A 15714-nucleotide genomic window follows, 5' to 3' on the forward strand; every position below is an offset into this window, starting at 1 on the left:
CTTGGTGGCAACAGCTTTGTTGGAGCCAGTGTGGTGTAGTGGTTAAGAGTGGTGGACTTGTAATCTGGTGAACCGGGTTCGCTTCCCCGCTCCTCCACATGCAGCTGCTGGGTGACCTTGGGCTAGTCACACTTCTCTGAAGTCTCTCAGCCCCACTCACCTCACAGAGTGTTTGTTGTGGGGGAGGAAGGGAAAGGAGAATGTTAGCCGCTTTGAGACTCCTTCGGGTAGTGATAAAGCTGGATATCAAATCCAAACTCCTCTTCTTCTTTGTGGAATGCACTCCCACCCTAATCACTGACAATCTCTTTTAAAAAGCTAGTTAAGGCATATCTATTCAGAAGGGGTTTTGCAACAGTGTTGTTGGCATCTGAATGTCTCGAGGGACAATGGAGTGTGCCTCTGGGGGTGAAATCACACGGTTTAGGGAACTTTTTAATGTTTGGTGCTTTGTTGTGCTTTTAATTCTGTTGGGAGCCGCCCAGAGTGGATGGGGAAACCCAGACAGATGGGGGGTATTATTATTATTATTATTAGCACCCAAGTGACCTCCCTGGGGCACAAGCCTGGGTGGTCTGTAAGAAGGTCCTGGGCTATAACCATTGGTTATGGAATGGTTATGTAAGCTTTCAGAATATTTAGAATTAGCCAAATTGACAGATATAATAAGACAAAAACCAGAAAGTGAAGTGAAAAAGGAATGGGAGTGCCTAAATGAATACCTTAAAAGCCAAGGTCTGAGGACAGAAATCTGGCTGAGTCTGGAATAACCTTGTGAAGTGAAAGGATAAGAAAGAGGGATTTATATCTAGATGCTAGGATAGAGATGATAAGGAAAACAGGAAGACACAATGAGAGGTAAAGGAGATGCTGTGGGATTGGTGGAAGTCAATGTTTGTTTTTCTTTTTAGTGTTTATATTATTAACTTGTAAGATATGGATTTGTTTTTTCGTATGCTGGTTTTTGTGTTTTGTGTATTGTTATTTTTCATGTTGTTGTTGTGTGAAAAATACTAATAAAATTTATAATAATGTAAGATCCTGGGCTGCCCAGAAGACAAGACCTCCCTCTCAGCCTTGCTGATGTGGTCCCAAGGAAAGAAGAGCGAGATATTTTGGCACCAGCTTGGCTGCTGGAGTTGCCAGGAGGAAGTGTACCGTCCTCCAACTGTCTTAGCAACTCTGGATTTGGGTAGGGTTTACACCGTAGCATTTTCTTCTCCCAAAGATATCCCACAAGGCTGCAGAGATTTCGCATCAGAGCTTTCCTTCTCCGTGATGGGCTACCTTTCGAAGTCAATGAGCCCCATCTGTGCCCAACTTCCCTTTACAGCAAATGCAGAAACTGCCTTCTTGACCACTGGACCCACGATTGGTCTTGTCCACACAATCTACCAGAGCCTGTCTTCACAAAGTCCCTGACACACCAAGGGTTTGAAACCTGTTGGCTACCGTCACCTGATTTAGCCGACCGAGCAAGACTGTTCCCAGGGTGTGGCCGCTGTTGCACACTGACAGCACCTAGGCGCCATAGGTGGGGGCTGAGTGCAGGATGGGGACCAACACAAACCACCCCAAGTAGGAGCACAATATGTCCCCAACAGAGGTACCGCCTCTCTCCTAACACCCCATACAGTAAGGTAAAGGTAAAGGGACCCCTGACCATTAGGTCCAACCGTGACCGACTCTGGGGTTGCGGCGCTCATCTCGCTTTATTGGCCAAGGGAGCCGGCGTACAGCTTCCGGGTCATGTGGCCAGTATGACTAAGCCGCTTCTGGCGAACCAGAGCAGCGCACGGAAACGCCGTTTACCTTCCCGCCAGAGTGGTACCTATTTATCTACTTGCACTTTGACGTGCTTTCGAACTGCTAGGTTGGCAGGAGCAGGGACCGAGCAACGGGAGCTCACCCCGTTGCGGGGATTCGAACCGCCGACCTTCTGATCGGCAAGTCCTAGGCTCTGTGGTTTAATCCACAGCGCCACCTGCGTGGTATACCCCACATGGGCGTGGTATACCCCGCGGGGTATAAATAATGAATAATAAATTATTATTATTATTATTATCATTATTATTATTTGATCGGCAAGCCCTAGGCTCTGTGGTTTAACCCACAGTGACACCTGCGTCCCTACCCCATACAGTAGCGCACTGTTAATTGTATTTTTGAGCTAAGTTACGTTGTTCAGGTGTCTGGTTTGCTTTCATGTAAATGAAATGATTTTATTGATGTTTTGGTGCATGTTGAAATACTCTGAAAGCGGCTGCTTAGGGGCAACATCAATGGGATGCCTATTTTGGTGGCGTGGTCACCCAATTAAAGAAATCTACATCTAAGAAGAAAAATAAAGCAGCGGAAGCAGCGGGCATTATCCTACAGCAGGCATCCCCAAACTCAGTCCTCTAGCTGTTTTGGGACTACAACTCCCATCATCCAGTGGTCCAGTGGTCAGGGATGATGGGAACTGTAGTCCCAAAACAGCTGGAGGACCGAGTTTGGGGATGCCTGTCCTACAGCAAGCATTCCTCCTTCTGTCTTGTATAGAAGGGAATCCAGATTTTGCTTCCTATCTGCAATTTGTATGAACACTTTTATTCAATGTATTTCAGCTATCAAGATACAGACAGGTAGCCGTGTTGGTCTGCCATAGTCAAAATAAAAAAATTCCTTCCAGTAGTACCTTAAAGACCAACTAAGTTAGTTCTTGGTATGAGCTTTCGTGTGCATAAGTGTGCATGCACACGAAAGCTCATACCAAGAACTAACTTAGTTGGTCTTTAAGGTGCTACTGGAAGGAATTTTTTTATTTTAGCTATCAAGATGTTACTAATGGATTAACTAACTGATAAATGGTCGCAGTAACTGAAGCAATGTCTAAAATCTCCTTTAGGGGGTTTTGAGCAGCAATGAGAAAACGCATTATAGGGTTAAGTTGTAATTACTCAGTCCAAAGCTGCCTGTTCCCTCTCTAGAGATGATTATAACAAGTAAGTGCTATATATTCCACCAAGTATCAGAATTCCACCGTTGCACAGCTGCCACAAATCTACCATTCTTTTTTCCATTTGCAGACTGTAAATAGCAAAGTAGCACCTCTCTGTCCAATTCCTCCACTCACCACTTTCTCCTATGTACTGTATATATTTCTAGCTGGTTTGCGCCTCGATCCGCCACCCCGGCAGCTGAACCCAGATTTGACTGCGCGGAACTTAGGGTGCAACGGGGGTGGGGGGAGAATCATAGGCAACGGTCCGGGTCTACTCAGAAGTAAGTCCTGCCGAGTTCTATGGGACTCGCGCCCAAGTTAAAGTTAACACACTCACGGGCAGCAAGCCCTGCTTCGCCTGAGCGTGAAAACGCATAGGATCGCGCTGCACGCGTTATGTTCAGACGGCGAGCAAAACAAACCGCCTGGAGCCCGATCCCCTCTCCGCAAGGTCTCCTTCCCACGTGCGTGTCAGCTGCTAGCCGTGTCCGCTGCTATTTAGAGCCAAACCGCTAAAAGAGCCCGGAATCGGCCCCGAAATAGCACACACGCAACAACCACACAACCCTCCTCCATCCTTGGAGAGGTCCAGGGATCATCTCCAGAGTCGACGCTCCTCCTTTCGGCAGGATGCCGCTTTCGCACTTCCAAGCTCCAGGGAAGCTGGCAGCCCAGCCGAGCGCGTGGCAGCGCCGAGGGGGATCCCCTTTCCAAACGCGAGTTTGGAAAAGTTCCTCGCTGCCTGGCGCAAGGCTTTCACACGACCCCTTGCGCCCCAAGCGCGCGCGTAAAAACGCACACTGCTTTCCCCAAAGTTGGGGTTTGTTTTTTCCTTGCAAAGTTCCTTTTTTTGCCCAGTTCCCGAGCCTGGCCAGCCCCGGCTTACCTCGGATGTAGGTGCACTTGCTCTCGTCGAGCAAACTGGATCCCGATCCGCCCATGGCTGGCCGGTGCTCGAAGGGGCGGCGGAGGCAGCGAAGGAGAGCGGCGAGCGCAACAACAAGCCCGGGAAGGAGGTGGCGATCTCGGCGAGCTCTTCTTCCTCGCCGCGTTCGCTCTGTTGGGCAGCGGCTACAGCCCGAGCGCTTTTCTCCTCTCGGTCTCCACCTCCACCGCCCCGGCGCTTAAACTTCCTCCCGCCCGAGGGCGCCGCCCTCGCAGGCGCCTCCTTCCCGCAGCGCCTCCGGGCAAGAGGGTCGCCAGGCAAGGCGGCGCGCTCGAAACTTCTTCTCCTCTTCTATCTTTGGCGATCCCTCGTAGCCGAGTAAGATGGTCTTCCACGAACACGGTTTTAATGCAGCCGGGGGGGGGGGCAGTGCCGGATTTACGTATAAGCTAAACAATCTATAGTTTAGGGCCCCACTCTCTTGGGGGCCCCCCAAAAAATTAAAGGAGAAAAAAACACCTGGATGTACGTTTCCAAAATATAAGTTCAACAATGACTTTGATAAAATACATATTTTGTTATGTGCAAATGGCTTTAGATACCATTAGGTCCAGTCGCGGATGACTCTGGGGTTGCGGTGCTCATCTCGCTTTATTGGCCAAGGGAGCTGGCGTACAGCTTCCAGGTCGTGTGGCCGGCATGACTAAGCCGCTTCTGGCGAACCAGAGCAGCGCACGGAAACGCCGTTTACCTTCCCGCCAGAGCGGTACCTATTTATCTACTTGCACTTTGACATGCTTTCGATGAGCAGTGGGAGCTCACCCCGTCGCAGAGATTCGAACTGCCGACCTTCTGATCAGCAAGTCCTAGGCGCTGTGGTTTAACCCACAGTGCCACCCGCGTCCCGTTTAGATACCTGTTAGGTCCATAAATTACCATATAGCAGGCCTGTCCAACTTTCAAGAGACTTGAGATCTACTCCCACTATAAAAAAATTCTGGCAGTGATCTATCAAAGTTGTTGTGCTTATTTTAGGAAGCTAAGCTTATTGAGCTTTATGGGGGAGGGGTGCCCACAATCCACCACAGACCCCTCACAGTCTACCAGTAGATTACGATCTACCTGTTGGACATCCCTGCCATATAGCATATATTCAACACAAAAACCAGTGACAATTTGTTGTTGACAAAGGACAGCTGGACATATAAAGGGCCCCATAACCTTCAGTAGCTTAGGGCCTCATCAAACCTAAATCCGGCCCTGGGTTACATTACTGGGCATTGTGTAATTCAACTTTGGCATTTCTGATGTTCTATAACTTGTCGTTACTGATTACTTGTGTTTTATTTCCTGGAAATAATAGCATTTATTTTAAACTTTATCTTGATTTTCTTTGTGTTGCACTGAAAATACTGTACCAGGTAGATATGCTTATTAAAGAACGTGCTCATATAGCTGGCCTGAGTTTAAAAAAAAATATTCCTTTTACTTTAAAAGTTTCATTTCATACATACACAACACAATTAGAATTCAAAGTTGATGGTAGATATACAGTTAGTGGCAGGCTTAGTGATTAACGTGAGTCATTCACGCTGAATTCTTAGTTTCAGTCTGGTGCAAAAAAATCTAAGAATGGAAATTCACTACATTGCACCATTGAATAAAAGTATCTGTACAGTTTTTGGTTGCCATCTGAGCAAGTTTACCCATTAATAAACATGTATATTAACTAATTGTATCATTTTCAATGCATTAAAATGAATATTCTCCTATTTTAAATGAAAATTCTCTAATATTCTCATTAATCGAGAATATTCTCCGAAAGATTATTCTCAAGAATTTAACATCACCAGCTCAGTCATGGATACCTGTGGTCTAAACCACTGAGCCTAGAACTTAATCTCTTCTCATTATTATATGCCTCAGTTCCTCAGTGTCCCAAATTTAGTTCCGGCAGTGGGATCTGCCCTATAACTAACACTGCAGAGATGCAAAGAATTGATTCAGCTTCTCTGCACCAATTTTGCTAACCCTGAGGTAAGGTAAAGGTAAAGGTAAAGGGACACCTGACCATTAGGTCCATTCGTGGCCGACTCTGGGGTTGCGGCGCTCATCTCGCTTTATTGGCCGAGGGAGCCGGCATACAGCTTTCGGGTCATGGGGCCAGCATGACTAAGCCGCTTCTGGCGAACCAGAGCAGCGCACGGAAACGCCGTTTACCTTTCCACTGGAGCGGTGCCTATTTATCTACTTGCACTTTGACGTGCTTTAGAACTGCTAGGTTGGCAGGAGCTGGGACCGAGCGACGGGAGCTCACCCCGTCGCGGGGATTCGAACCGCCGACCTTCTGATCGCCAAGTCCTAGGCTCTGTGGTTTAACCCACAGCGCCACCCACGTCCCTAACCCTGAGGTATACCTCTGGTAATCCCCCTGCATGTAATTTTTTCACAGCATCCACATTTGTCTTTAGAATGGCAGCCTTTACCTCTCCTTCTTGTCCCCCAACCCCCATCCCTTAATCCGGATCATAGGAGGCAACTCCGGCCCACCCAATAAAATATTTGAAGGGGCTATCCCCCCCCCCCAAGATTCACAAATAAACTCGCCCAATTTCCCCCAGAACAGGTAAATCCAGATCAGGGGTGCCAACTTGAATAAAATATTGGTGGGTCAGCATGGGTGTGGCCAGGATTTATGTTGTAGGGCAGGCTGCAAAAATGGTTTCTAAGTGGTTCTGTCATAGCAATAGAGACAGCACAGTCTGGCATGCATGAAGCACATGTTTTTATTTCCCCCCCACTCCTCCCCCCTTTCCTCTTTGGATCATGGCCATTGAGTGCAACTCAGACATACTAACCAGCTTTCAAAAGCCTTTGCAGCGATGTCATGTCAAAGGTATGGTTGTGGAGATATGGTGGCAGAGTGGTGTAGTAAATAGGTAAAGGTAAAGGGACTCCTGACCATTAGGTCCAGTCGTGGCCGACTTTGGGGTTGCAGTGCTCATCTCGCTTTATTGGCCGAGGGAGCCGGCGTACAGCTTCCGGGTCATGTGGCCAGCATGACTAAGCCGCTTATGGCGAACCAGAGCAGCGCACGGAAACGCCGTTTACCTTCCCGCCGGAGCGGTACCTATTTATCTACTTGCACTTTGACGTGCTTTCAAACTGCTAGGTTAGCAGGAGCAGGGACCAAGCAATGGGAGCTCACCCCGTTGCGGGGATTCGAACTGCCGACCTTCTGATCAGCAAGTCCTAGGCTCTGTGGTTTAACCCACAGCGCCCCCCGCCTCCCTGGTGTAGTAGATATGTGAGTTTAAGTCATACTTTGCGATAAAGCAAAGCTTCAGGCAAGGTGCTCCATCTAGGATGCTACAGGGAGGACCCACAGCTGAGTCTTTGCATGTGTCTCTGTTTAAAAGGATCAAGTAGTAGGTGATGTGAAAGATGTGGGATGTGATACGTAAGTAGCAGTCAAGTACAACATTCCTTGTTTTCCTAGAGTGGACATGCAGGGGAATGTTTGGTCCGGCCAGTTGAAAACTTCCTGTTTCCTCCTAGCTGTGACATATTTCCTTTACATGTGACTAGAGGTGGGTGTGACCTTACCTGTCCAGGTAACAAAAAAGAAAAGGCACACAGCACACTCTCTCTTTTTGATTTCCTCTGTCGTTGGAGCAGCTTTTAGCTAGAGATGTTCTGTTGGCTTCTAGCCAACAGAGGAGACTAAGATTATCCCCATATGGGATAGCTCCCCATGTATATACTTTGTAACTAAGTCTGCCTTCAGGGATCCCTCTGTGAACTGAATGTAAGTAAACTACTTTTATCTACACACAAGATTGTGGCGTGTTTATTCTTTTAAGAGGGACATAAGGGAACTTACCAGGAACCTGATAGTGAGAGGCTTACACAAGCCTGCAACCAGCGTTTAAAAGGGGAATGTGAAACTTTGCTAATTAAAGGAACTTGCTGGCGCAAGTTTGGAAGGATATTAATAAACAATATATCCTCTCCTGCCTCCCTGAACATTCCCACAAAAGATCTCTGCCCTGAGATTTTGGAGAGCTACCACCAGGCAGAATAAACAAGACTGAGCTACATGGACATATACCTTGTAAAGACAGCTTACAACTTTCATTCTATCACCTACACCCCAGAGTTACTGAGGGGGTAAAATGGTATGCTGCCCTGAGTTCCTTTTATTTATTTTATTCAATAAATAAAAAATATGTTTTCTTTGCCTAAACATGTCATGTTAAAGGAGCAGGAGCCCCATTCTGCCTGGAAATTCTAGAGAGTAAATGGAGCTCAGTTTTGAGTATGCATAGAATCACAGAATTGCAAAGTTGGAAGGGACGCAGAGGATCATTAAAATCCAGCCCCCCCCCCCCAGCAATGGAAGAATATGCAGCTGTCCTATACGGGAATCGAACCTGCAACCTTGGCATTATCAGTGCCATGCTCTAACCAACTGCGCTATATGATATTAGTGTTGCTGTTGTCTTTGAGCTCTGCGCAGGAAGTAGGTAGCTTTTCACGCTACCTACTGCTTCTCTTCTGCAGAACCACCACTTGTCAATGTCAACCATGTTAGTGCCTCAATCCACAGACTTTTGTCATAAAGCAGACAATTGCATGTGTGTAAATAGCTCTGCTGGGAGGTGGCAGTAGCAAGACCTCTTCCGTTACATTCCAATAAAATATATAACACAGGCATAGGCAAACTCGGCCCTCCAGAGGTTTTGGGGACTATAACTCCCATCATCCCTAGCTAACAGGACCAGTGGTCAGGGATGATGGGAGTTGTAGTCCCAAAACATCAGAAGGGCCGAGTTTGCCTATGCCTGATATAACACAATAACCATATAAACGTACAGCATGGGCTTGCAATGTTTTCCAATTCTGATCCAAACGATGGGTGATTGTGAGAAAACGAGCTTCTGATAACATACACATGCCATGGGGAGTCCTTAGGTTTGCAAATACATTTGGTCCTGATTTCTTAAATACAGTGGATGCTCAGGTTGCGAACGTGATCCATGCGGGATGCACATTTGCAACCCGCAGCACCCGCAACCCACAGCGGCGGGTTGCAATTCGGTGTGTCTGCACATGCGCAATTTAGCACCTCTGTGCATGCACAGCCACCAAAACCAGGAAGTAACCCTTTCCGGTGCTTCCAGGTTTCGGCAGTCCGCAACCCGAAAAAACATAACCTGAAGCATCAGTAACCCGAGGTATAACTGTATGGCCTTTTCTGTGGCTTTGCAGCACCACTAAAAAAGGCAGAAGCAGTAGCTCTGCTGGGTGCAAATGGCTGGTACCAAGGAGATGGGATGGGATGTTAAGACAGTGCAAAGTTTAGAATCATAGGGGAGGCAAAACTCAGCACAGTTTCAGAAATGCTGCCTTAAGCAGTCATGATGTGTTTTTTTTTCCTAGATAGCAACTGTTACCAATGTGAAGCTATGTAAATACTGTGGGCAATGATTATCTCAACCATACACTTCCTCCAAGCCTGAAGACAACAAACAGCCAGAACTAGTTCCGATAAAGAACTGAGCTTACACAAGTAGGTTTATTTATCTTAAAGTGATGGGAGTCCTAAAAAACAGACACACAAAACAAGCCTGATGTAATGTCTTGCTTTAAAACCACGGCGAATTTGAAATGCTAACACATGCTTAATTCTTATTTCAGAATTTATTAAATATAACAACTTGCAATTATAGCTTGTTACAGCCATGCAGAATGTAATGTTTTCATGTTATGTATTACCTAATGATAACAAATTCCTCGGTTGATTCACGCATGCGTATTCACTAATTTCTCATTTTTTTAATCATTTATTTGTTTTCAAATTTATAAATGGCATTTTCAATCACATCTACCCAATGGAGAGGGAAAGATTGGTCCCTTTTACCCTGGATGGGGATCTGCAATCCTACATAAATTTATCACGAAGCAAGTGAAATTTAATTCACCAGGATTTATTTATGAGTAGACGGGCATAGGATTGCAACTTGCTGTACCCCCTCTTGTCATATCTGGGAGATCTTTCGGTCTCTCCTGCCACACAATCCTCATGGAAAATCTCCACAAGGTGGCAGTGGATAATAACACAAGAGCTGTCTTGAGAGGATATTTCAGCTCAACAGAGGGTTTATTTTCATAGGTACAGATATGCTAACAGGATAGGGCTTCTGTACCTGTCATGCAAGCTACGCCCTCTTATATCTCCTCTTCTAGTCAACTAGAACCATCTCCTGGTCAGCACCTGGTGTGTGGGCAAAGATAAAAGGATGGGGGGGGGGGTGCTGCTTGTGTGCCATTGACCCCGCTGCATAGCAGCCTCAATGACTGAGCTGGCAAAGGCAGTCTCTGGCATGATGTTGGAAGAATTCATAACTGCTGTCCTGGGGAACAAATGTCCACACCAAGGTTGTTGTTCAGGACTTCCTGATCTCCAGCTCCATGGGGTTCTCTCAAGAGGTCATTGTTTAGGTGTGTCCTTGGGTGAGAATCGGGTGGCGCTGTGGTCTAAACGACTGATCAGAAGGTCAGCGATTTGAATCCCCGCGATGGAGAGAGCTCCTGGTGCTGTCTCTCAGCTCCTGCCAACCTAGCAGTTCGAAAGCACATCAGTGCAAGTAGATAAATAGGTACTGCTGTGGCAGGAAGGTAAATGGCGTTTCCATGCACTCTGGTTTCCGTCACGGTGTCCCATTGTGCCAGAAGTGGTTTAGTCATGCCTGCAACATGACCCGGAAAGCAGACAAGGTGCTTGTAAGAATGTAGCTGCTCAACACTTGTGATTAAAGTTAGCTGTTGGAAGGGGCATGGTGGGAATAGTGAATGCATCTTTGTGCAAAGGGGTGGTCCTTGCACCCAGCCAGGAAGTGTTAGTTTGGCCACTCCTGAACCCAGTGTTATTTAACAGCCAAGTTGCAAGGTATTTGAGAGGGTTGTAGCAGTGCACTTGCATACATTATTGGAGGAATCCGATTATCTTCTAGACCCGTTCCAATCTGCGTTTGGGACTGAATCAGTTATGGTTGCCCACTGTTTTGCAGCAGAGGGAAGGGTGCATTTCTTAGTGCAGAAAGTATTTGATCTGATGGGTAGAGATCTTTCCTATTCTACTTCAAGAGGGTTCTGGAAGCTTCTCTGTGTGAAAGAAACTAGCAGAAGGTTCATGAAGGTTATTCCTCCAGAGAAGCTGAGTACTGTTGGCTTAAACTGGCTCTGTTATCTCTGCTTCGAGGTCATGCTGACTATAATAACAAGGCCAGACGGAGCCTAGGTTTCCTTTTTCTTTCTATCTCTCTTCCTTCTGGTGTGCTGTTCTGTATATAGCGTTAAGGGTTAGTCTTATTATAAGTTACTGTCAGTTTGTTCTGTTTGGGAAGTGGGGCTTAGCTTTCCACCTCCTGTACTGGAGGTGATGTCATCAACGTGTCTAAGGTCCATGAATAACCATAGTTTAGAGGTCCTGGGCCCTAAGGAAGCCAAACTATCCTACACCAGGGCCAGGGCTTTTTCAGTGATGACTCCAACCTGGTGGAATGCTTTGTCCCAGGAGACTAGAGCCCTGCAGGACTTGATCTCCTTCTTCAGGGCCTGTAAGACAGAGCTATTCTGCCTGGCCTTCAATTTGAATTAGCCTGATCCTCTATTCCCTTCTCCCTTTCCTCTTCTATGAAGAAACCCTTTCTGGGTTTCAATTAGAGAATGGCAAACAAAACTATTTGAATTTGTTAGTCTTGCAAAAATGACACAAAAGATTAGAAACCAAAAGAATACAAAGTTTATTAACGATTGGAATAAATTTATGATTTACATCAAAGGGAACTACAGAAACTTAAAAACTATAGCAGGTTTGATATAAATCTTACGATGTGCAAATCATTAACAATCACTAGCTGCAGGAGAAATAAATTAGGTATATTAAGAAGCCTGAATGCGGGAGGGATGGAGGTCGGTAGGGGGTAGAAGAGGGATTTAAGTTCTTAAAGTTATAAAGAAATAAATGTGAAGACAAATAACTGTAATGGAAACGGATAAGATTTTTATGTTATATTCGGACATTTGTAACTTATTTATTATTATTTTTTCTTCTGTTTTTTGTAACGGCTGATTTGTTGTCCTTTTTTGGTTATGTATATGAAACTTAATAAAAAGAAATTTTTTAAAAATAAACCCTTTCTGGGACCCCACATTTAAATTCTTCCCTGGTCTCCTTGCTGGCCCTAGTAGGACCAACTTGGCCAGTTAGCCCTGGTGATCATTTGATGTCTACTGACTGGGGTCCCTCCCCTCATGACCCCTGAATTTTTGAATTTTATTGATACCGATGCTGCATTTTATGTTGTATTTTATGCTGTTTTTAAGTCGCATTTTCATCAGTGTTTTATATTCGCTGTTAGCCGCCCTGAGCCTGTTTTTTAAACTGGGAATGGCAGGGTATTAATAAAAATTATTATTATTATTATTATTATTATTATTATTATTATTATTATTATTCTATGAAGGGGGAGAAAGTCATTCACTGAGGCTTGTGCGCCCGGATTACAAAATCAGCTGATGCCACTAGCTGCCAAGGTTTTGAGAACCTGTTTCTGCTAACCAGGAATTCACTCCTGCTTCCTTCTCTCTTTCTTTGTTGAAAGTATCTTTTTGCACCTGTCCGCCAGTTCTTAACTGTACAGAGAACATATTTCAGCACTGCCACTTTGCTTAGCACTTCCCCCTTGGCCATTACCATTCAGCTGCATAGAACATAATAGGGCTTACTGTCTAACTATCGCTGACAGGCGATCACTTGCCAGCATCCACTAATCCCTCAAACCCACCAGCTGCACCGGGCACAACAAAGGTCCTACAGAAAAAAGTTGGTTCTACATAAAGAAAAGTACTGCAAACCAGTCCAGAACTGAGCAGGATAAGGTTCTAAAATCCTGTTCCACATTCTACGTCCCAAGGGGGGGCGGGCGGGCGGTAGCTACCCCCTCTGTGAAACAGGTGAAGATCTAACATCAATTGTTGTTGTTGTTGTTGTTGTTGTTGTTGTTGTTGTTAATTATTATTTATATTTTTTTAAAAAAATATTTATTAAGATTTTACAAATTATATCAAACAAAACAATACACACAAAGAAAAAAAAAGAACAAGTACAATTTCAAAACCCTATCTTCTTAAAACTTACTTCACCAACCTCATACCTTCCCTTTCTGCGTTCCCATTTCAAATATTTAGTTCAGCAAACCCTCACCCTTAATTTTATCCAGTTGTCAACCTTTCTTTTCTTTTAACTTAATCTTTACAGCTGTACTCCATTTAATTTCTAAAAACCACATCATTCTAGCACTCATTAGTTAATTATTATTTATATCTCACCCATCTGGCTGGGGTTTCCCCAGCCACTCTGGGTGGCTTCCAACAAGAGATTAAAAATGCAGTGGTACCTTGGGTTACATACGCTTCAGGTTACATACGCTTCAGGTTACAGACTCCGCTAACCCAGAAATAATACCTCGGGTTAAGAACTTTGCTTCAGGATGAGAACAGAAATTGTGCTCCGGCGGCGCAGCGGCAGCGGGAGGCCCCATTAGCTAAAGTGGTGCTTCAGGTTAAGAACAGTTTCATGTTAAGAACGGACCTCCGGAACAAATTAAGTACTTAACCCGAGGTACCACTGTACATTAAAACATCAGTCATTAAAAACTTCCCTAAACAGGGCTGCCTTCAGATATATTCTAAAAGCCAGATAGTTGTTTATTTCCTTGACATCTGATGGGAGACAGTTTCACAGGGCGGGTGCCACTACCGAGAAGGCCCTGTGCCTGGTTCCCTGTAACCTCACTACTCGCAGGGAGGGAACCACCAGAAGGCCCTCGGAGCTGGACCTCAGTGTCTGGGCAGGGGTGGAGATGCTCCTTCATTTCAAAACTGTAGCACAAACATGGTGCATGTTCATTAACAGTGGTTAATGCCCACAGTTAGGGACTACTTGCCCACTTCCATAAAAGTGGGGGGGAGAGAGCTTAGAAAATGCAAAGGAATAGTCCAACTACAGCTGAACACAAAAAGATGAGAGTCAACAACTGGAAGCTTCAAAAGCATGCAAGGTTTTAACAACTTGCTGTTCCAAAACCATTTGGATAATCACCCCAAAATTGAAAACGGGCGAGGTACTAACCAAAGAAGAGTGGGAGCTTAAGTTGACAGAATATGCACAACTCACAGACTTAACATATAGAAAAAGAGAACAAGAAGAGCATACATTTAGAGAAGATTGGAAAACGTTTATTGAATATATGGGAAATAATTGTGTACAGCTGAAAACGCTGGCAGCATTAAGATAAATTCAACAGTGTGAACAAGTTTTGATGGATGTAATAACGGAACACGGAATGGTATAGTTTTTGTAAAATAGGCAAGGATTTATGATATGTAAAATGAACCATGGAAAGAGAAGAAGGGAAGTCATTGATATCTTAAGGATGTAAAAATGAGTATTTTAAATTGTAAAACAGAAAATTTAATAAAAATTATATACAAAACTGTTTGGATAATCTTACATAACATAGCAATGCACTCAAGGTGACTACAGTCATACCTCGGGATGAATACACTTCGTTTTAGGCAAATTCGGTTTGCGCTCCGCGGCGATCTGGAAATAATAGAGCGCGTTACTTCCGGGTTTCGCTGTGTGCGCATGCGCAGACCGTCAAAATGATGTCACGCGCATGCGCAGAAGCGCCGAAACGTGACACGCGCAGACGCGCGGACACGGGTTACGTTTGCTTTGGGATGCAAACAGGGCTCCGGAATGGATCCCGTTCGCATCCCGAGGTACCACTGTATATTTGGAGGTAGCAATTTTGCAGGACATTTTTAAGTAGTTGCAGAAGAGACAGTGTTAGACTTGGGGCTTGGCTACATCAGGGCTTCAGATGGTTTTGCAGGTGTTCCAGGGGCATGGCATGCCGCTCCCTGCAAAGCCCTTTCCACTGGCCTTGGGGGCGAGGCCAAGACTCACCCAGCCCTACAACAGGGGTTCCTCTTGAGCACAGCTGTCAACTTTTCCCTTTTCTTGCGAGGAATCCTATTCGGAATAAGGGAATTTCCCTTAAAAAAGGGAAAAGTTGACAGCTATGCTCTTGAGGCTGGAGGAACATCGCCCCGCTATTGTTTTAATATTCTGTAAACCGCTTTGGGATGCGGGTGGCGCTGTGGATTAAACCACAGAGCCTAGGACTTGCCTATCAGAAGGTCAGCGGTTCGAATCCCCATGATGGGGTGAGCTCCCGTTGCTTGGTCCCTGCTCCTGCCAACCTAGCAGTTTGAAAGCACGTCAAAGTGCAAGTAGATAAGTAGGTACCGCTCCGGCGGGAAGGTAAACGGCGTTTCCATGCGCAACTCTGGTTCGTCAGAAGCAGCTTAGTCATGCTAGCCACATGACCCGGAAGCTGTATGCCGGCTCCCTCGGCCTATAGAGTGAGATGAGCGCACAACTCCAGAGTCGGTCACCACTGGACCTAATGGTCAGGGGTCCCTTTACCTTTTAAACCGCTTTGAGATTTTTATTATATGTACTGTATAGTGAATACTTATCTACTTTTAAAAATTTTCACCTATGATCCTTTTCTTTTACTTATTTATTTTTTCTTCGTTCTTTTTTTCTTTTTTCTGATATCTTATCTTTCATTTCACTTCTTTATTGTGAATAGCATTTTACAGAGGTATAAATAACTGTAAATATGAAAAGAGGCAAAGTATTCTCTAACTTTTTCCCTTGGTTATATGTATTTTTCCCCCCTTTGTATTTTCTTTTGTTGTA

General features: G+C 45.2%; 1 protein-coding gene and 1 long non-coding RNA gene across 3 annotated transcripts in view; one reads left to right on the top strand and one right to left on the bottom strand.

Moving 5' to 3' along the window:
• The window catches only part of NIBAN1 (niban apoptosis regulator 1), a 97776-nt gene extending 93624 nt beyond the window's left edge, over positions 1-4152 (bottom strand). The window contains exon 1 of one of the 2 annotated variants that reach the window (XM_083506744.1): positions 3873-4152. In XM_083506744.1, the coding sequence (XP_083362870.1) occupies positions 3873-3927 (55 nt within the window). In that variant the 5' untranslated portion in view covers positions 3928-4152. The remainder of the gene's footprint in view (positions 1-3872) is intronic. The other variant, XM_083506743.1, reaches the window with a different exon arrangement.
• Positions 1-15714, top strand: part of LOC310708524 — an 89581-nt gene that overhangs the window by 3671 nt on the left and 70196 nt on the right. The window lies entirely within an intron of this gene.

Source organism: Podarcis liolepis (genome assembly GCF_965112155.1).
Source record: "Podarcis liolepis genome assembly, chromosome: 6".
NCBI classification, from domain to species: Eukaryota; Metazoa; Chordata; class Lepidosauria; order Squamata; family Lacertidae; genus Podarcis; species Podarcis liolepis.